The sequence below is a fragment of the Microchirus variegatus genome, assembly GCF_963457635.1.
Source record: "Microchirus variegatus genome assembly, chromosome: 15".
In the NCBI taxonomy this organism is placed as follows: domain Eukaryota; kingdom Metazoa; phylum Chordata; class Actinopteri; order Pleuronectiformes; family Soleidae; genus Microchirus; species Microchirus variegatus.
This window is the reverse complement of record NC_139816.1, coordinates 19,854,547-19,876,076: the sequence shown is the minus strand read 5'-3', so window position 1 is coordinate 19,876,076 and position 21,530 is coordinate 19,854,547. Positions and strand designations below refer to the sequence as shown.

General features: G+C 40.6%; 1 protein-coding gene across 1 annotated transcript in view; it reads left to right on the top strand.

The window, feature by feature from the left end:
* Window positions 1-2,318: 2,318 nt before the first annotated feature.
* arhgap29a (Rho GTPase activating protein 29a) overlaps window positions 2,319-21,530 on the top strand; it is a 30,901-nt gene continuing 11,689 nt past the window's right edge. Inside the window, exons 1-7 of the mRNA XM_083901704.1 lie at window positions 2,319-2,415; window positions 3,471-3,844; window positions 16,763-16,906; window positions 19,474-19,570; window positions 20,143-20,215; window positions 20,674-20,734; window positions 21,226-21,372. Of these exons, the coding sequence (XP_083757830.1) occupies window positions 3,559-3,844; window positions 16,763-16,906; window positions 19,474-19,570; window positions 20,143-20,215; window positions 20,674-20,734; window positions 21,226-21,372 (808 nt within the window). The 5' untranslated portion in view covers window positions 2,319-2,415; window positions 3,471-3,558. The remainder of the gene's footprint in view (window positions 2,416-3,470; window positions 3,845-16,762; window positions 16,907-19,473; window positions 19,571-20,142; window positions 20,216-20,673; window positions 20,735-21,225; window positions 21,373-21,530) is intronic.

Below are 21,530 nucleotides of genomic sequence, written 5' to 3'. Positions count from 1 at the left end.
AAATGTTGCTCGGCGTTTCCTAAACTTAGATAAGCTCATCCTCAAATGTCTTTTGTTCACAAAGCAAAATGTATTTTTAAATTTGTCACGGAGCAGAGAAACCAGAACATGTACACTTAAGAAGCTGCAAAATCAGACCTTGTTTTAATTATAAGTGATTTAGGATGCAAAACTCAGAATTGAAGGTGGTGAACTTAAATGTAGTTTATAAATAATATATTTCAGCACAATCTAATAGTAATAAAATGGACTCTAACTCGTACTACCGAGTTAAGGAGTCTTTATGAGCAGAGGTGGAAAGTAATGAATTACATTTACTCACGTTACTGTAGGTTTTTTGTGTTATTACTGCAGTATTTTTTTAAGTACTGTACTTTGCTATGTACATCTGTTACTGAATAAATTTTTGGCATAACTTAAATTAAATAATGTACAGTAATAAGGTCTCTGAAATGTTACACAGGTTTTGTGCCTTTTTATGGTTTGTGCTGTGTAATGCTACATTTAAAGAAACACTAACGAACCATAAGGTTAAATTAAATGTGAATTATTTTTTATTACATTTAAAAAAAAAAAAAAAAAAAAATCTCAATGTGGGTATTGGGGCCACATTGAGGAAAAACTTTTTATTATAAAAAAAAAAAAAAGAAAGACTGATCCAGTTCTGTCTATCCAGTTCTTATAATACATCCATGTATAAATCTCATAACGGAAGACAACGAACATTCCCAGTCACCACCCAATGCATACTTGGTAAAATGGACGGAGCGAGAACACTTCTGGCTATGAGAACCGTGCTCGCGTTCTTGAGAATTGGAACAGAACTTGGACTGAGGCTGATGACGTTTATCACAAGTACGCACACGCTGGAGGTGCCCTGGACGCTGGGGGCGCCTGGACGCTGTCTTGCAGCAGGTTTTGAAGTACCGGACAAAATATTCCTTTCTCACAATGACTTTTGTGCAAAAGTCACAGTGATGACTGCTTTGCACATTTGTAGACACTGTACCCTAAAAGACAAAAGTGATTCAGAAGTTTCAAGAAACAAAACAATATATATTTTTTTTTTATCTGTCTGAGAGCGGTTCAAAGAACAATCGTTATCACAGTAACCCATTAAGGACTGAAGCGCCTGGAAAAATGCCTCTAAAACCCAAGGTTCAATGCCTACTAAATGACTGATTTCTCAGCCTCTGTAGCAGATATAGGAACACAATTCAAAAGGTATTTGATGGCTTACACCTTTGGCTTTCCAGTGAAATCTATACAAAAATTTAAAACTAAAGTGAATAACTATTTTCAATTAAAAAACAGTAAGAAAATAAAGTAATATCAACTTGTGTTAGTGCCTTGATTTAGGTCCGGGTACTAAAGTATAATCCATTTTTTTCATTCTGTGCTCTTGTTTGTTGGCATTGTGGAAAAAAACGGATTATACTTTAGTACCCGGACCACACAGACATTCAATAACATGTTACTTTTTTTTGTACTGTTTTACTACTTTAAAAAATATTATTTAATTTGACTTTATTTTATCATTCATATAATTTATCAAGGTCTGTGGTCTCCGGTATTGTGAGCATTGTCGCCATCTAGTGGTCTTAGCCTAGAAGTGTATGTATCCCACTGGCACCTTCACGACACAAAAGCATACAAGTACTTCCGGTCAAACATTCTAAATAAAACAAGGTTGTAGTTACAGAAAATGTGCCACTGGGTGGCAGCATATCATCGTTCCCACTGTCGAGGCACGGCAGTGAACCTCGAGGAGAAATAAATAAACAACTAAATAATTACACACACGCTTCAAAGGATTATTATCCGTTTGTTTTACAAGAATAACAGTAATTGAACGCTTTCAGAACACTCTACCATTAAATTAATCATAATTATTATGTTTCTGTTTTGACGCAAGGTAATAATTAATACGTCTTCAAAGAAAGCTGTTTAATGTGTTTCAATAATAAATAAAAACGATCACACATAAAAAAAATGCAGGAATTGCACACAGATACACGTGAACTCTCTCTGTAATGTCGATAACAAATCATTTTCTAACCTGCACTTTTATTTTGAAAGAACATTACAGGATGTTTGTTCGTCATTATGGGAAGCTTTGAATTGTAAAACTCCAGACACCTGTTGTAACGTGGGAACGCGACACACACGAGCACACACACACACACGCACAGACAGACAGACAGAGACAGACCACAGTCTATGGAACACACACACAAACAAGCAGCACATGGAGAGGGGACCTCTGTGTGTGTGAGTGAGTGAGTGAGCGGTGCGCACATCAGCTGTGGAGGAGAGGACCGACAACCCCTGTTTCAGAGGATTCATTATTCTCGCACTTTTCCTGCGTTTGGAGTTTTTCTTCTTCGGCTGCGATGCTTCGGGAGCCAGCGGCAGGTGCGTGTTTATCTGTCTGATAAATCTTCACTTCTTTTGGGAAAACATTATCCGCTTCTTAATTTTTTTTTAGAATAATATAGCGTAACTTTACTCAAACATTTACAGAGACCAATCTTCCCAAGAAGTTCGCTCACTTTAAACTTCGTACCGCGCGTCTGCTTTGTTCTTTTATTGGAAAATCCTCTGCGATCTTTAGTTCAATTAGATCACATCAAATCGACATTTGTTTTGTATTTGTTCACGAAGTGTTAGACATTTATTTCGAACTTTTCGGTCGGCTAACGTCCGTCGCGACTAGCAAGCAGAGATTGCAGATTCAGGAGTGCTGCTTGCTCGATTTGAAAGATGCCGAATGAATTAGTCGACTCTTTATCGTCGAAGGATTAAAGTGGATTAAACTAATCTCATTACATTCAGCAATAAGATGAAATCATCATATATATACTTTTAGTATGTGTTGTGTTGCTCTGCAGTGACCTGTAGTGGGGGAGATGTGGTTAAACACAGAAATCAATGAGCTGTTGTTTTTTCCTTTTTTCTTAATTCTTTGAGGTTACACATCGAGATACAAGATGTTTTGATGTGTATAATCTATAATTAAGTGTAATTTCTGAATATTGAATGATTTATAATGACACAATCATGTGTTGCGACAGGAAAGTCAATACAGTTAGCTGTGTAGTGGTTTGAGATTAATCTTGATTAAATTATCTCACAAAACACAGTGCACCATGTTATTTTTTTTTATCACTTTAAATGTTCTGTTTAAAGATAAATATTTGAAATGCTATGCTATTTAATTTTGACACTGGATCTGTGAGGAACAACAACACTGTCAGGAACCTAAACATGAAGCATGATGTAGACTAGTCTAATTTTACCTATATATAATTTAATGACTTATCTTATTCATGCTTGTGCTTTTAATGTAAAACAACTTGTATAACTAACATATATTACTGTTGTTGTTGTGTGCATGTCCTTATAAACCTGTCATACATGTGAATCAGTGATCTATAATGTAAATGAAGGGTCTTCTCTTTCTGTGGCAGTGCCCTTCATCCTTGCCGTGGTGCAGTGCCAGGCCTGAGAACGGAGCTGAACAGTCCCCAGGCCTAAGGGCCACAAGACAATTTAAATATGCTGGCTGCCATCATGCGCCAGAGTAGTGGCGGAGGATCAGGCAGCAGCAGCAGCAGCAGCGGTGGTGGTGGTGGAGGAACCAAACTCTCTCTAGGTATCCCCCGCTTCTCTGGCACCAGCTTGGGCTCATCGAGCCCTGCGAGGATCTCTAAGAGCAGCTTGGCGAACACAGACATCCAGGAAAACCCCACCTCAGACCCACACTACATCATGCAGCTTGTCAGCGATGTGCGCAAGTTTGCTGATGTGCTTCTGCAACTCAAAGAAGTTTTCAACTCCAAAGGTATGTTTTGGTGGAGTAAAAACTTAATTTTCTGCTGCTGATGATCTTAAAACAGAACAGTGCGTGTTTGAGGCGCTGATGTCTCACACTTGAACTGATAATTCTTGTCCGTTGTTTGCTTTTTCTCCTGTGAATGTGTCCTGTTAATGATTTGTTGCCACAACAGCTGACTCCTGTGGATGTGATGTGGGTGTTTCATTAAGTTACATGTGTGAGTACTTCCAAGTATCAGCAGTGCCATAGTGTTCTGTTCCTGTGATGACGCAATGGTGGTTTTGGACGCCACCTTCAGTCATTCACATTCTTTCTTGATGTCTCATAAACAAGATGCACATAATGTGACCTTTTGAGAGGGAAACAGTGAAACATAAGGTGGAAAACTGTAAGCTTTTTTTCCTCTTAATGTTGCTGCCAGTCAAATCTTGTGCACACACAGTTGCTTTCACCACAGTGTACACAGTCCCAGATCTACAGTATCTGTCTGTTTGTCAGCCACTGTGGCCTTGGCTACACGGTCAGTCAACCAGCCTTATCACCCAATCTCTAGGTTGGTTTTTGGACTCTTTCTGTAAAGTAGAAAACAATGTGCTCTCAGTGGCTTCTGGGTTTTCTCCAGTATTTGAGAAAAAACACAAAGGTAGTAACTGAATGGATAGTTTCCAGGTTATTTGAAGTGTTCGAGGTTGCCGCAAGACTTACTGCTCATCTGTATGTTTGTGTTGCTCTTGATTGGTCTGGCATTTGCTTTTGGATCAGACCCAGGCTACTTAAACTCCATAGCTGGTAAAGCTGGTTTAAATAAACTGGGGTGAACATGCATGTTGTGGTGGGTCTTGTCTTGTGATGGGAATGGTGGCACCATTCTCCCCCCCCTCCCGCTTCCCCCGCATTAGAATTGTGACATAACACCCAAACCTTAGGGGCAGGAATCCCCAGCTTCTTTGTCTGAAGAGGTCAGTTAAAGGTGCTTAACCCGGCTGGACAAGCTGGCAGTGTGGAGAGCGAGGCTCGCCATGACCTGTCAACACGCCACAGATCAAAGCAGAGTATCATCATGTGCAGGAGATCAACGTCTGCAACTTTTTAGGAAGAAAACCTGATTTAAATTAGAAATATACTTTGTAATTCTTCAACATATGTATTTTTTTTTTTACTGTGTACGAGATCAATCAAAGTTAAAAAAAAACTTTAATGTCTCTTTCATGACCTCTTAGATTGACAGCACACATGCACTTCCAGGTTTTTTTTTTTTTTAATGTAATGAGGTTGCATAGCTGTCATACGAGACATTCTGCTCTTGTTGTTCGTCATCAAAACCAGTTTATAATTTGTGCTCTTCAAAACAGTGTCGCACATACTGTGTGTACAAGTAAAATCAGGGCTGGGCAATAATTCTATAACAATTTTATTTTTAACTTTACATTTAACAAGTGCTGTTTTTTTTGTCCATTAACTAGATTTTATTCCGGAGCAAAAATCTTTAATTATCTGGCATGCCTGTGTAATCTATATATTATTTATATAGGAGGATCCCTCTTTTTGTTGCAGTCTCACCAATTAAATGCGTTAATTATTGTATGAACTATTAACCTCGACCTTAAATGTAACCTTTGCCTGTCTATAATATACATTTATATTGTATAAATCATCTAACCCCAAGTAACTCACATAGACTTTACCAGGATGACTGTCGGTTCCCTCTGCTGTAAGTAGCTGCTCATACAGTAGTTCACAGGTCCTCAATTATGCAGCTGCAGTCACTGAGATACAAACATGTAATAGAAGAGCAGAGGATTCCCTTTAGATGCTTTATTTTGGAAAAGAAAGTGCTGATTTCAGACAACAGATCCGTTCCAGGAAAATAGGCCTTTGTGTTTGAAAGTGGTTTTTAAACTCCCGAAAATATCTTATAGTTGATTTTCACAGGTTTAGTTCCTTTTCAGCAGAGTGCGTCTGCAGACTGTTGTGAGGCTTTGACTTGTAGTGTGACTGGATGGGATTTGAGTCCCCCAATAATTTATGGCTGTATTGTCTTTGCGTTGCCCTCTCACAATAGATCTGACCTCTCATTACCCTGGCTATTCACTTTTTTACCATGCAGGGCCAATAATCAGGTGCAATATTCAGCTGTGCCCCTCTCAACATGGCCTGTATTCACTGTCAACGGTGTGAGTCTGACACCTATTGTCCCAGGAGGCATCTCAGGACTAGCACGCTGCTGCTAACTGGCAGCTTTTTCAGAAATTATACTTTCCCAAGTAATGAATAGTTGTGGTCTGCAGGATTTGTCTCGGGAGAGGAGGGAAGGGAGGGTGGTCTTGAGCTCCATTCCTTCTAAAATGTTCTATTTATAAAGAACAAGCAGTAAAGCATTTTCTAGCGATGCCTTAAATGGCGATTATTACGAGGTGGCTCTTCAGTCCCAGTCCATGACGCATGACTGACTTGTTTTTCAGCTCAAGCCTGAGAAGAAACTGTGTATGCACCTTCATTGTCGTCAGGTCAACATTAAGGACCTGTCTCAGCATCTCCACAGTGGGACAGATGTGTACATTCTATTTTGAGGTTGCGACCTTGTCCAGCGTCCACTCATGAAGGGCATGTATGTAATTGGTGGGGATTATTATCTCGGAGCTTGATCCTAACCGGGGTCACTGAGGACGTTTGGAGCTGTGGAGGTGGTCCTTGTGGCTTTTGTGTTTGATGGTAAGTGGGGCCTCTGTGGCTCTCCATCATAAGATTAGCGGAACAAACATTTGGCCCTGGTGTTGGAGGCTGCCTTCACTCAGCGAGCACTGCGGTAGATTGTTGTTGTTGCTTCTTCTCGTCTGTTTCAGGAGTGAGGGTGTATTAGGCTGCGTGTGTGGCTGGAACAGGTGTGTCATCAGTGTTTTCATGCTCCGGCTTTGCCAAGCAGAATGATAGCCAATTTTGTGTGTCAGCTGCCTTTAGAGAGAAAATTGCACCAGCAAGCAACTGAGTCAGTGGAGCTGAACACAGGAGCGAGTTACAGTCAAGCGTTATACACTCACTGCATAGTATTTTCTAATACATCTACAGTCAGAGAAAGACCGACCTTATTATGGAAGATGGTTTTTAATTAATTAATTTAATACCTGAAGCTTCATGCATCAGCTACTTGGTAATTTGCACACTTTTTCTCTTGTGTATCGATGCTGACCTATTGTCACCACGGTAAATTTACACCTTTCCTTGTGATTATGGATTTGATTCCCAGCTATGTGTCAATCATCAATTTATTAGAACTGAAAAGTCGAAGGTGTTACATTAATGCAGACATTATTGGCTGAAATTTAATATGCTACCCATACATATGTTTCTGGAAATGTATAATCACTTAAAAATAACAATTGTTTGTTTTTTGTAGCTTTTAATTTATACTTTTGGCTTCATGGAGGCTTTCTTCATCGGCCTAAACAAAGTATATTGTTTTTGGCATGCAAAGGCCACTGTAGTGCCCTCACCAGACCTTTTGATGACATAAAGCACATGAATGACTACTGTTCTGTTTATGTTTATGACCAGTCTTTATATGAAGGACTGCTGTTCATAAAAAAAAAAAAAAAAAACAGCTTACCACAGCTCCATCACCATTAGTCACAGAGTTGATCTGTTGGTGTTAATGTATGACTCATAAGAATCCACCTCTTTTAAGTCAGCTGAGTGTTTTTGCTTTGAGTCACAAGTGTCCTGAGTTAATCAGTAACAAGTGCTAAAAATGCCCCACATGTGTTTTGTAATGTACGATGATACACAGTGATGCAGCCGCTGTGGTTACTCACAGTGAGTAACAGTTTTGTGGCAAACCAAAACCGTTAGTACAGTCATTTTACTGATGTTAAACTTAATTTTTTATTTATTTTTTTGTCTGAAATAAGTACCTGCTATTCTTTTTGGAAGTCTGCCTCTGACTCCAAAAGCTTTGTGGGAAAGTGATTTTGTTCCGTGTCCTCAGAGAAAGCCTAAATGCTATTTTGGTGATTTGTGTTCTAAATCACCCCTTATGAAATAGCAGCCTAAAATTAGCCTTACTTGGACTTTTCACTAACCATTCCAGTCTTTCTTAATAGCTGTAAATGTGCTCTGTTTAGATAGCCTGTCCCTCTGGGTCTGGGATCCACTGTAAAGTACTGCAAGACTCCAAAAAGTTCCTTTTATGGTTCCTTTGCTTTGCCCATATTAAGAGCCACTGTAGATTATCCCAAGCTCAGGCCAACTATCTTTTCGGGCTTTAAAATCATCTCTTGAAGCTCCAGTTACGTCAATAGTCCCTAGATTAAATTTTCCAAAGATCTGGGTTTATTACTGTCCGCATACCATCTCAGCTGTCTCACAGGGTTTATTACATTACCTTAATTGTTTTGGGTCGTCCTTGTTTAACAGCGCAGAGATTGTTTTAGCATTAGTCGCTGTGGTATAGGGTTTAATCTTTGGATTGTTACCCACCAGGATTAAATTGCAGAGTATTTTGATATATGGCACGTCCATTTATATCCTCTGCCCGAGGAAACAAAACATGAACTATTTATTGTCCCAGACACCATCGGCTAAAAAGCAGTCTTTTGGCAAACTACTATGTGATGATGGCACGCTGTATACAGGTGGCAAAATGATGCCGACCTGCCACGTTTAATAGCCTAACTCCACTTGAAGATTTGTAAGTTGTTTTCAAGTTGAAGCTCCCTCTCTCCGTGTCTCTTTTTCCCGTTGCAGAGATTTATGGTTATGGGCACAGTTTTTGCTGGGTAGCTTTGTCCTGTTGATGTCTGCTAAACACTAAGATGGAGCTCCAGGATTCCCACACTGGACATGACGAACTAAGGATTGTGGGCTGGGCTCGGATAAGGGACTGTGTTTGAAACTGTACTCACCCAGTTGTGAGATGTTTGTGGATCAGTGGAAAGCAAAATGGATACGGTATTGAATTACAAGGAATGATACCGTGGCCCTTTGTGTTTTTAATGCATTTCTCTGAAAAAAACAAAACAAAAAAAAAACCTGCCAGGTTTAACCAGAAACCTATCCTGTTTATGTGAGCTCTTTGCCCGTCTCAGATGAGCATTGCCACATAGATTGAACTTAACTGGCCCCTGAAGCTGTGGCATCAATTCATGCATTGGATTAAAATGATAGCCAAGGCACCATTCATCAACTAATACAGCAATTTCAGATTTGATACAGTATATAAAGCACACTCAAACTAATAAAATAAAAATGTACTACACAAACTAGTAAAATAAAATACTACATGTTTGCTAGAAGTGACAATTGCCCTTGCTTTTGTTGTTACGTCACAACTGGCCTTTGAAAGAATAAATAGCCTTAGGCTATGGGTCATTAAGTAAAACAATTATCCTAATTCAAGCTTTTGCTCTTTTTTATAAGAGCAAATCTAAAATGCTTAGATGCTGCAGGTGACAGGTGCTTATTCTGTTGTCAACAATTGTTCAAGTGTCTTGCCGTGAAAAACACATAGCCAGTTCTCTTATCACAAATAATTCACTGAGGTTACTCATGGTCACAGAGTAGATATCCAAGCATCATTGTTCTCTTAGGAGCAACTTTTTTGTGGAAACAGGTTTATCAGTTTGAACAGTTTATCTTCATTATCTTCATCATTTGTTGTCGTAAATCCCTCTATAGCAAGGGCAGTATTCAGCACAACTGGCCTTGTTTCTTTTGGTTTTTTTTGCCAGAGCCAACCTTAGGTCATGCTTGCATGTGACTGGGTTAGCCCCATGCTGGGCACAGCTCATAACCTTTAATGGCCAAATAAGCTGATGGGTGCCATTGTTTTTGTTTAGGAACTCAGTTGCTGTTCTCAATGAAAGAAAGAGCGCTCCTGTTTGATGTGGATGTAAACAGACTGAGTGTGAAGCATGGCCTGGATCAGCTGGGGTCCTGAGACACAAATGAGGTCCCATTGGGGTGTAGAACGGGCATAAAAGAAAAATGGAGCTACTGAGGTGGGACTGAAGCTGCCAAATATTGTGGCAAAAATTCCTTAATCTCTGGTGTGCTTCTTAAAACTGGAGATGCCTTCTTGAACAATATGATTTTTCATCTCACCAGCTGTTAACACACAAGTCAAGGGCCTTCAAATCTACACATTTCATATCTGGGGCCCATTGATGCACAATGCGTTGCATCTATGGACCAGAACTCTTGAGATTTTTTTGCATTTGTATAATCTTAAAACAAGAAATCATCCTCAAGCCCTAAAGGTAACTTAAAATTCATACATGCTTGGAATTAGATACTACTCGTTGTCTTTGGGTCAATTCAATCGCTATAGGTTCAATACTTGAAGCTTTTTTGCAAGCTTTCAAGCAAAGCCCATTTTCTCAGGATTAGGGTGCAAGTGAACCTGAACAGTGTCCTCTTGTTCTCACTGCAGTGTTTGCTCCCCAACCTCATCTCCCTCCAATCCTAGTTCTGCCCCTTGACAGGTGTAGAAAAGGGGCCCATCTTGGTGCTTGGAGGACAGATCTCCCACCTCCTCAGCCGGCTGATGTTTCTTTGCCTACGTTACACAGCTTGATGAGCGACTACATTCTCTTCAGTCTAATACTGACTTGTTTGGAAGCCAAGTAGAGGTTACGCTGTGGGAGGATTGGCAGTTTCTCTTAAAGAAAGCATAGCTGGAATGCCTGCCTTTGGAGCTTTGCGTCAACAGCAGGCTGTGGCTGCAGAGATGGTGGTGGTGGTCTCTGTGGATATCTGGAGATGTCTGTCTTCCCTCACTGTGAGAAACCAAGAGGGGGTAAAAATTCTTAATTCCACACTGAGTATTTGATTTATATGCAAATGATTACAGAGAGAAATATCAAACAATAAACCTGTCTGGATAGACTGTTGAGAAGTTTTAACCAAGGATTTAAGAGTAATTGAACTTCTTAAAACTTTTTTATTAAAACATGAGATAGCATGAAATAAGTTATGATTAAAGTTTGGAATATGTGATTATGAATAAAATCCTCTGTATGAGGCAGACTTATATCAGACCTTTATTCTTTTAAGCCTTCATCAAGCATCATTTTTCATTGGCTTTTGGTTTCCTGAGCTAACGGCTAACAAGCCTGACAACGGCCATAGCCTGCAGAGTGGGAACATAAAAGCCCCCCACCTAGGTGGAAGGTGCTGTGTGTCTTGCCCAGGGCTTTTTTTTAAAATGGCAGGTCTTTGTGTGTGCAGTCATGGGAAAAAGAGCTTCAAAGGTGAATCAACAGGGAATGCCTCGGTATGAGCACAGGAGTCTTGGAAGGCAAAGTTCCCCTGCCTTTTACCAGCTGCATGTAATCTGCTAATCCATGGCGTGGACCACCGGTGGTCTGTCGACAGAGGTGGACCAGGGCCACTGACCGCAGGAAGTATGTTGAGAAGGGAGATATCAAGGGATGTGTGGGGGCCACCCATTGCACCATGACCCTGCCCAAGTGTTAAAGGTTAAGTGGGCCCATTTTGCATGACCCTCTTATTATAGAGCAAATAGTTTAAATTTTCATCTCATACTAGCGAGACAAAAATGTGAAAGAATGTGGCATTTCACCTTGGCCAATTGAAGAAGACTTCATTTGAACAAAACAAGGGTTATGAGTCGCACGGGTGATTGATCATTAGACCCAGATTTAGTCGCTCGTCTTCTGAAGTCTCAAAGGAACCCCTTGAAACCTAGCCTTACTTGCTTTTGACGAATATACATTTTCTTTGAAACAACTGCAAAGCCCTGGTCGCTTACCTTTTTGTCTGAGTAGTTGGAATGTCCAGCTGTGACCTGACTCAAAAGGACACATGGAGAGATTTTGATTGACATTAGTCATGGTTACCCTGTCCAACATCCTATTTAGCCTCCACTGTGGCGGGCTGCTTCAATTTGATCGGACCTCTGCAGACCCAGTTGTGACATGTTTAGTGATTCACACTTGCCTTGTGGCAATAAGCACCCCTCCATTCTCTCAAATTTTTTGAAGCATATATAATACATTGCTCCCATGATTTGCAATGCATGACTGAGCATAGCTAGGGTCGGTCACAAAAGGAATGTTGCCAAGTCATATTGTGTCAGGCATATGTGGAAGTTTTGAGCCTCAGATGGTTCAGTTAAATATGGAAAATTAGTCATTTCATTTATGTTGCACATTAGGAACAATTTTTTTTTATTCTTGTAAGCCTTGGCACGAAAAACATTGAAACCATCTGAGCTTGTTTGTCTCACAAATACCTTGTTGTTTTTTTTTATGTCTGTGCAACTCAATGTTGACCTAGTAAACAAAAAAAAAAGGTTTTAAAAGCAAATGCAAAGACCTTAAACATAAATCACAGATTATCATAGCTTTCCTTTGGTTAGTAGTCTCTACAAGTGTCGTAATGTGATGTTCACTAGCCTTGTTTGTAGGTCTGTGACATGCTGATGTTAGGGGAGTCTCTGCTCAAGAGCAGCGCCAGAATGCTTTGGTATTGATGTGTCATCTCACTGGTGAATGATCTGACAATGTTTTCATTATGGATCCCCCTCCACCCCTCACCCCTTCAACTCCCATCCCCGCTCCCAAACAAGAGGCTGGAATGTTGGGTTTCCATGACGCTAATGAAGTAAAAACCTGGCAATGTGTTGCTGGCAGCCTCTGAGCAGCTCCTGATCTGCGGCCTCCTTCTCATCAGGATCAGAGTCTGATCCCCCTGTAGCCTTCATTCACCAGGGCTTATTATACCCAGGAATGTCTCTCTCTCTCTCTCGTACCCTGCGCTAACGCAGGGATGTGGGGTGCAGGGGTAAATTTGGGACAAATCCCAAGGGAGAGTACTCCCCCAAATCACACACAACCCCCTTCCTCCTCCCCTGTCACTCCTTACTATTCTCCCACCTCTTGCTATCTCACATGGACAAAGACGCACACACACACACTCCAATCCTTTCCCGAGAAAAGTGAAAAGCTGCCGCTGTGATTTATTGTTCCATAAATGCCTCATGTGGCAGGCCCATGAGGCGACCAGTCCCTCTATTTGCTAGTGGCCCCAGGGACAACGGTGAGTTCCCGGCAGTCAAACAAGTCCTCAATTATAACGGAGAGGATCCCTCTGTTATAAGCAACTTACATGTTTTGTACGTTTTCAGATACCCCCAAAATCTCTATCATTGCATTTTTTTACACGGGAGAGTCCACACCAAACTCTACTGCCTTAAAAATGATAAAATTTAAACAAAATGCTCTATTTGGATGTTCCCTCAACCACCTTTCCCTGGTGGGAACAATTCTTCCTCCCTTTGTCTCTTGCCCTGAAAGGCAGTTGAGGGGTTAAATAATCAGTCTCTGTACATTATCCTGTGTCCTGCTGGGCCGGTGGACGCAATCATAATGTCTTGCTAATTAGCCTCCATTTGGGACGGTCCAATAGGGCACACAGCCACCATTGAAGTGTGAGGCCTATGGAGCTTTGCAAAGTAGGACCCTCTGCCTCTAGTCATGGGCATTCAAGGTTTGGGCTTGTCCTTAATAAACCTCTAGCATGTGAAGGCTGGATGTATCCAGGACGTGGGATTCTGTTACTTGGTCAGTGAATGGGGGCGTACAGCCTGTGTGGGGATGATTTAGGCTATTGTATGCATTTTGTCTTTCAACACATAATGCCCATAAATGGGATCTTAACTCACCAGAACCGATTAAAAGCTTAAGGGGTGAAACAACTCCTTGAAAACGTTGACCCTTATAAAAATCATTGTGGTGAGCGTCTTTGGAAGACTGTACTCTGTGAACAGTAAAAGCATACACATCGCATAAAATACTTTCTGTCTGTTTTGCAAAACAAAAAGTAATTCAGGCAACCATCAAAGGTAATGGCTGTCTTTCCACACCCATGTAAATTGTTTTCATAGAATTAAAAATAGTCTGGTGTGTGGCTGTGCCCGTAGCACACCCTGGTTCCTTTTCCTCCCTTGCGGGTACTTGGGCAGCTGATACAAAAGGAAGCGAGGCTTTCATCATCAAAACGCCAACATGTTCTCTGTACTGGAAAGAGCCGCACATGACATCTGATGAAGATGGATGTAGACGGTTGCTATGGAGAAGGATAGGACTTTCCAGGTCCTGTGGAGATGTTGGCAATGAGTAATTCATGTCGTGGTAGAATGGTCTGGAAATTGTGCTGGTCTGATGTTCATTTATTGCTTTATTTTACGCACGCAATTCATATTTTCTCCTTCGTCTTCTTTCAGCTTCTCCCTTTAGGGGTCGCTATAGTGGATCATCTGCCTCAATCTTGCCCTATCCCCTTCTGTTAAACATGTGCACTGCTTATAATAAAATGTATTTAAATATGCCACTTAGTATCTCTTGTCTACATTAGAACATAATCTCTGAAAGCAAGATAAGAATAAAACACAGTTACTACAGTTGTTATTTGAAACTTTAGCAAAACGTAATAAATGTTAATACATTTATTAGACAGGAGAAAAATATTAAGCAGCAGTGTCATGGATGTAGTTGTCTGCATGAAGTAGCAAGCAAGATACAGCTTCGAAGAAAATGACATCCCTTCTTCATCCCAATCATATTCTTTGAATTTGATGCTCTTGAATCAGATCAAATCTGGTTCGAGAGTATTCCTAATGCCATGTCCCCATTTTGTTGTCAGAATGCAGAGAGCTGTGCTCAGAAAACCACTGTGCAACATTGGCCACAGAATCATTACAATGATGATTAGGAGCTAGAGCTGCTTGAGCAAAATCACTAAACCGGTTCCCATCAAGGTCAAATAAGTTCATTTGGTTTTAGTGCTTTGTGTTGTCCTGTAAGCTTAATCATTATATAATCATTTCTGTTGTGTCTTCAGTCTGTTTGCGGAGTTGATTTGCTTGTGTTAAGTGCTTGTTGATTATCTCTTGACCTCCTCGTTGGGTTATTTCCTGTAGATATTGCACTTTACCTAATCACTCGAGGTCTTTTGGTTTGTGTAAAGTGACCCATTATTGATGCGAAGTTGTCAGTAAAACAGCAGCTTGTTTGGTCTTTAGCACGATTGCGCTCCTGTGTGTCTTTCATAAAGTGATAAACAGTCTTGAAACATACAACACATACATTACAGACCATTACAGCTATTTTTGACAGTTGGGGACAGTAGTCTTAATATTGAGTCCCTTTCTCACACTTTATGCCTCCTCTTTGACCATCTATTGATGTTTTGACCCGTTGGTCAGTGTGAACTTGTCACATGCCGGTCAGTTGCATGATCCTCTGTGTCGGGCCTCAGCTAGCATTGTCACAGACCCAGCATTATCAGTCCCTCTGGCGGCACTATTTGTCCTACTCCAAAAAGAGGGCTGATGAATAAAGGAAAACATGGGAGACAGCTAAAGTCTTTCTGATCCCCTTTTCCATGAAGAGGTAATCCAACGGTGATGGTCAGCACAAAATGTGGCTGTGACTGCCTCTATTAATGCTTGTTTGTGTGTGTGCATGTTTGTGTGAATTGTGTTTTTTTTTTTTTATCACTTTACTAAAATGAAGATCTGAACAAAAGAAAAAAAGTTTAATTTGAATGTATTTTTTTTATTGATGTCACAACATGTGTAACATTTAAATCACAGAATGAGAACAACCTGTCTGTTGTGATTACAGTCTATGGCCTGGAACATTTAGTCATAATTGCAATTACGTCTGCAAGTCTTAATTACCCATCATGCATCAAACGGCTATCATTAAGTAGTGAAAACGCCTTTGACTTAGGCCATGTGCCCATTTATTTCATGCCTCAGCCTGTCTAAAAGCAAATTATTTTTAGAGGTTCATTTTCTGCATGGTGCATTTTGTCCTTTTGAAAATGCGATGATTGACTGTAAAATTGTATCTACTACGCAGAACCACATCCCATATCCTCTTTGGTTAACTAATTAGTTGAAGGTTAATTACAGAAAATATAAGAACAAGTTATGAGTAAGATGCAACTACAGTGTTGACTAGAGCTGCTGTGAATGGATGGCTGTACCCTGACATGGCTGCCACGGTCACCATTTCAAACAAAGCCGGAATGTCATGTAGTAATCCTGTTGCCAGTGAGGTTGCATCATTCATTTAAAGAAGGGAGATTGTTTTAAAAAGCTGGGATCTACTGTATGTTTCATCTTCTCAGGTTTTATAGTGTGGAGGCAATTAAAACACAAGTTGTCTGATCAAAGTTGTGCCTTGATGGGCTTTTTTTCAGCGTCTGTGTAGCATGTTCTACAATGTTTAGTTGCTTAGTTGTGCATTGATTTGCCATCATTGTGACAGAGCAACACAGGAACAACGCTGATCTCTTATCGTCATATTGGTTAAAGGTTAACGAGGCTAATGGATCATGTAGTAGCACTCCTGAAGCTTGATGGTGACATGTTTTAAAACAAAGCGCATGTAATGGCATCCAGCTGGAAACACTGCAGACACTGTTGACCTTGCCGTTAAGCTTTGCTTACATAATGTTTGAGTATGTTTTCACAAGGGTTGACAATACATTACTTCCATATTCCCAGCGTGACATGATGAGCTGAATCTGAATCTCTAAAATCTGTTCTTTGAATTACACTTTTGAGTTAATGATTTATTTAGTGTTTAAGTCTATTCTATTATACCCTTGGTTAAAAACTTTATTTTAATTATGAGTATTACCTTTACAGCTACCAGCATTTTAATATATCCATCCATAATCTACCGCTTTAACCTCCACATGAGGGCCGCAGGGCTGCTGGTGCCAAGCTCAGCAGACGAATATAACCTGGATATGTCGAAAACCCACGCACACACAGGGAAAACGGCTTTTTAATATATAGAATTGCTTAAATTACCAGAACGTAACTTAAATCATGATGGTTTTATGTCTGAGTATACGTATGTGGCATCAACAAGATCTATATTTACATTCCAGAGCACCAGGACTGCCTCCATCATGCCGTGCATGAGCGACTTGGGGAGCTGCTGCGAGTCTTGAAGGCCATAATCAGCAAACACCAGAGCCTCAACTCGGTGGACATCCTCAGTACAGCTGGAACCGTCATCACCACTGTCAAAGGTGAGCTGCTCTCCCTTATGCGCAAACACGCATAACTCACAGCTTTCCTGCAAAACATACCAGCTACTCCTCCACTCTTCCTTTGGTCTGTTTTCTGTCTCTGCTTATCTAACCTCCCCCCCCTCTCCCTTGACAGTTTTCTTCCCTGGACAGTCACCGTAACTGTGCCCTCGCTCTCACACTTTCCCCAAGTCTTCAAAAGAGCTTTCCAAGGAATGTATAGCCTCAAAGTGATTCAGCTTTTTTTTTTGAAGTTTCTGATGCTTTTTTGCATTATGTGTTTTGGATCCCATACAGAAAATAAAATGTGGGAGTCCTATTATACCTGATTTAAGAGGCAGAGAGAAGCGGGTGTCCTTTGTGCTTTGTCTGCCAGTCCAGTGGGGACTACACTGAGGAATCCTTTTACAATCTCTCATTCACTGAGATTATGATCTGGCATGCAGGTCAATTCTTAACTTGGCCACCGCACAAGAATCCCCGGAGTATAACTCGTCTCGAATTTGCATCGCAAAGAGAACTACTGAGGAGCTGCATAGCTTTTTGAAAAGCTTTTATGCAATAAGGAACAGTCGGTGACATAGGGAAATGAGCACAGTCTGAGTTAATAGTCAATAGCATAAATGCCTTATTGGTTAGTGAAAGAATAAACATTGAAAATAATAATATATATTGTTATATATATATAAATCTAGTGAATGCTCTAAAACTACACTGTTTGTGATACCTCATGTGTCACATGTGTCAGGTTTAGCCTTTACTGTGGCCCTGATAAGTTTTTCTTGTAGAATTATGTACAAGGACGCATGCTGTATTGCCTCTATGCCACTAGGTGGCCAGAATTGGTCACATCTCGACCCCCACACATCAACACAGTGTTATCAGTTTTGGATGTCACACATTATTAACATCATGTGACCAAGTTATTTTTTTCTGACTTTTTCTTTTACAGGAAATAGATTTAAAAAAATGTACAGTGTGCAAGGATGAGAGGACACTTTTGTAGTATAATTTGCATTCTGTGTTTCTGTTCAAACATGCTTTAACATAGTGTTAACACAACATCAAATAGTTGTTTGTGCTTTCTACATCCTGTGATGCTTCAGTAACAGTCACGTATCGCTTCATTTTACTCTTCGTTGGAATAAAAGTCCCTCATAGACCTGGGCTCGTAGTGCTTTACAGCTGACAAGTGTATCGCGAGTATTTGTGCTTTTCCAGTGAAACAATACCATTTTTCCCCGATGATGTAACTTCCATGTTTGGACCACTGGTTGGGGCCTGAGCAAGTACTGGCATTGTATTCCAGCAAGCCTCAGGATGTCCTGTTGGGGGTAGGGGTTTGGACAGGAGAGGAGATGTAACAGCACAAGAGAATTGCGCGCTTTAAATGGTGGTGGCTACAGTAGCTGATCTGGGGTTGATGAGAGGCTAAGAGGGCCCCATGGACTTTGAACCCTTAAAATATATTTTTTGGAACCCTTCTGATAACGCCTAAACACTTCCTGTGTGCTTGGGTCACAGAAGGATCTTTGAAACCGATTCATTTCTTTGTCAGTTTTTCCTTTTTCTGGATAGATACACTTTTTGCCGCGATCCTTTGATTGTCACAGAAGAGAAATACATTTTTGATGGTGTTTGCAAGATGTTTGGACAGAAGAGTGGTAATTACGTTTCATGACACAAAAGAGGAATAAACGCTTGTCTTGAGGTGGGTATTTGTGAGTTTGGCGTTTCGTATAATGTCCTTCTTAAACAAAGTGCTTCATCTACCAACAAAGCACATTTGTATTTGCCTGGTGCTGGTGAGTGTGTTCTCTCAGATTTTTTTTGTTTTTGTATTAGTCGTTTTGAAAAGCCTGGTGTGTACGACTGGAAGTGAAGACGGTTTGAGCCACTCTTCATTTCAGATTTGAAAAACCCTTCAAGAACTCTTCCTAGCTGGAAGTTTGTCCTTCAATGGTTGTTTTTGGACTTTTTTGTTTGTTTTAAATAACGACAAAAGACAGAGGAAATCGCAGAAGTGGTACAGTGACATCACTGATTTTATTGCACTGTGTTTGCTCTCATTTTCGGAATGTTTCTCTCTTTATTTTCTCTCTGCTCCATCATGACAGGAAGTTTACTGTGAAGTCTGATTACAGCTGTATTTACAGTGGTGTTTTCCCCCCACTCTGTCCTCTGTCCTCAGTCATCACCGTGTTTAGACCTACAGCAGGAAACTACTGCTTTTCCAGATTACAGCCAAACATACGCACTTACAGTCTTGGCTTATCTTTTGTGATTTAATGTATGTGATTGTTTTTGGATGCCTCTGAGGGACTTTTCATTTTTAAAATGCCTGCAATTTTGAGATATGAAGTGAGCAGTTCCTTAGATCGCCATTGTGATTTAAGGAATAAAGCGTGACTCAGAAGAGACTTTCATTGACTCGACACTTGACGTCATGCACAGGATGATGAATCATGCCATGGGATTTGTGCCTCAATCACAGGATGTTTTTAGTGCGCCGGGTCTTAGTTTGCTCTCAAAGTTTGACTCTATCCCGCTTCATCACACTTTGACAGGGGTGAACTTTAAGGAGGTGAACGAGGAGAACAAACAGGAGCTTTTCAGAGAGATCTACACCGCTATCGACACATTGGCATTCACCTTTGGCAATGTGTAAGTATGTCATCACTGTAATTCTGTAATTTGATTGTCCATTTATTTGTCGTTATTCTAAATTTTTTGAAGAGCAACTGTGCTCCCTGCTCATAGTTAATTGGAAACTCATCTAAATAATCAAATTTAATTTTGTCAATAAATGTGGTAAATGCCTCCAGAGCTATAGGAACTCTGTCTGACTCCTGCTTCAAACTTGGCAGGTGATTTACTAAGTGAACCAGTGTGTGCAGTCAGAAATGAGATATTGTTAAAAACAGGCAGACACTGAAGGGGTACTGCACTAGTCAACTTAAAAGTTGGGGTGGTGTTTTTTTTTTACGCAGAAGTCTTTCATTATTAACTGCAAGTTGGAATTTTGAGTTTTCTGATACAAGGGAGTTGCACATTCGGAACTGTATCTTGTATTTTTGAAGTCTATATGGACTTTGCATGTCCATATAGACTAAAGGGTCTTGTATCCCTTTAGTAACTCTTGGTCTGTACAAAAACACAGTGATGATTAGAGTTTATGATTCAAACAATCCTCTCTGGCACCTGTTTTATTGGTTTATGTTTCTATTTTCCTTCAGAGTTTCTGACTTCCTTATGGGAGATGTAGAGAATGGATCAGTGTTGGGGCTCCCCCTGACTAAAAGAAGCAGGGTAAGGAAACTTCAGTATTTATATTCTGCTGTTGCATCCGTGGCAATCAATCATCCCAGTACCTCAACCTGCTCTTTTTCTGAAGTTGATGTTCAAACCAAAAGCCTCCCTTTACCTTTATCTTCATTTTTTTTCCACCTTCCTGTTAATGTCAGGATGTGACCTACTGCCCCTGAATTGACATGCAAAACATACAAAAAATTAACCAGCAGCATTCAAGGGTCCAGGGTTAAGTGAGACGCATGGTCCTGAAATGATCTCTGCAAATGATGAACTATTTCTAGGTATTGTTGTTTTCCTGCAGTCAGTTTTGTAAGTGCTCTGAGGAGGAAGTCAAGTTTCTGATAAGCTGCTTTTTAAAGAATGTTTTCAAAAACGTATTGTGCTTTGAGTAGGAAATTTATCCGCCCCATTGGGTACATTTTTGTTTTCATCTGTTCGTTTTTTTTTTTTTTCAGTCTTTTGAGAACCTCTCGGTGGAATCTGGAGGATCCGGTCCCGAGAAAGATGATCCGCCAGGTAAGACAGATTTCTGTGACACACAGCTACTGCACTCTGGCGTTGCTCTGTGCTAGTGTGTGGGGTAACTAATCCTTCTAATTTGTTGGGGAGAAAAAGGCAGTATTGAGCTGAGCTGCGTGCTACAGTTTCTGCTTCATCATTGTGGGTTATAGCTTTGTTTTTGCCGTGTCACTGCCTCTGCTGTACTAGGAGCAGTGCCTGTGGGGTTATCTGGGGATACTACTAACTTTCAAGTTATGATTATACTCCAATACATCCAGTAGTCCTTCTGTAAGCATTACTTACCTTCAAGTGGTATTAGCTCATATCGTACTCCGGCAAGGTCAGTCTTGGCTTTTCTCACCGACTCACAGATGTTATTAGTTAAGCACATACAGCACGTTCATCAACAACCCCAATTATCAGTGGTGAGATGCATGTTAGTTGGGGTCTGGTCATTGCCCAGCATTTGCATGCTCATCTTTTTCTTTCTCCCTTGGTTGTCAAAGGGCCGTGTCCACCGGTCCGGGTCGAAGACGTGGACAACACACTGCAGCAGCGGGACAGCGGGGTGGATTCGGCGCTGCTCTACGCCAAGTCCTGGTCCAAGTACACCAAAGAGCTGCTGGCATGGGTGGAAAAGCGCCTCAACGTGGGTGAGTTAGGGCTCAAGTGGAGGCGTAAATACAAGACTATATCTGATATACAGGCAAAGTAACACTTATCATACTAAAGTACAAAAGTCCGTTGTCATGTGTTAGCATTGTAGATCATGTACTTAACTTAAGCACTTAATTGCATAATTGTGTGTGTG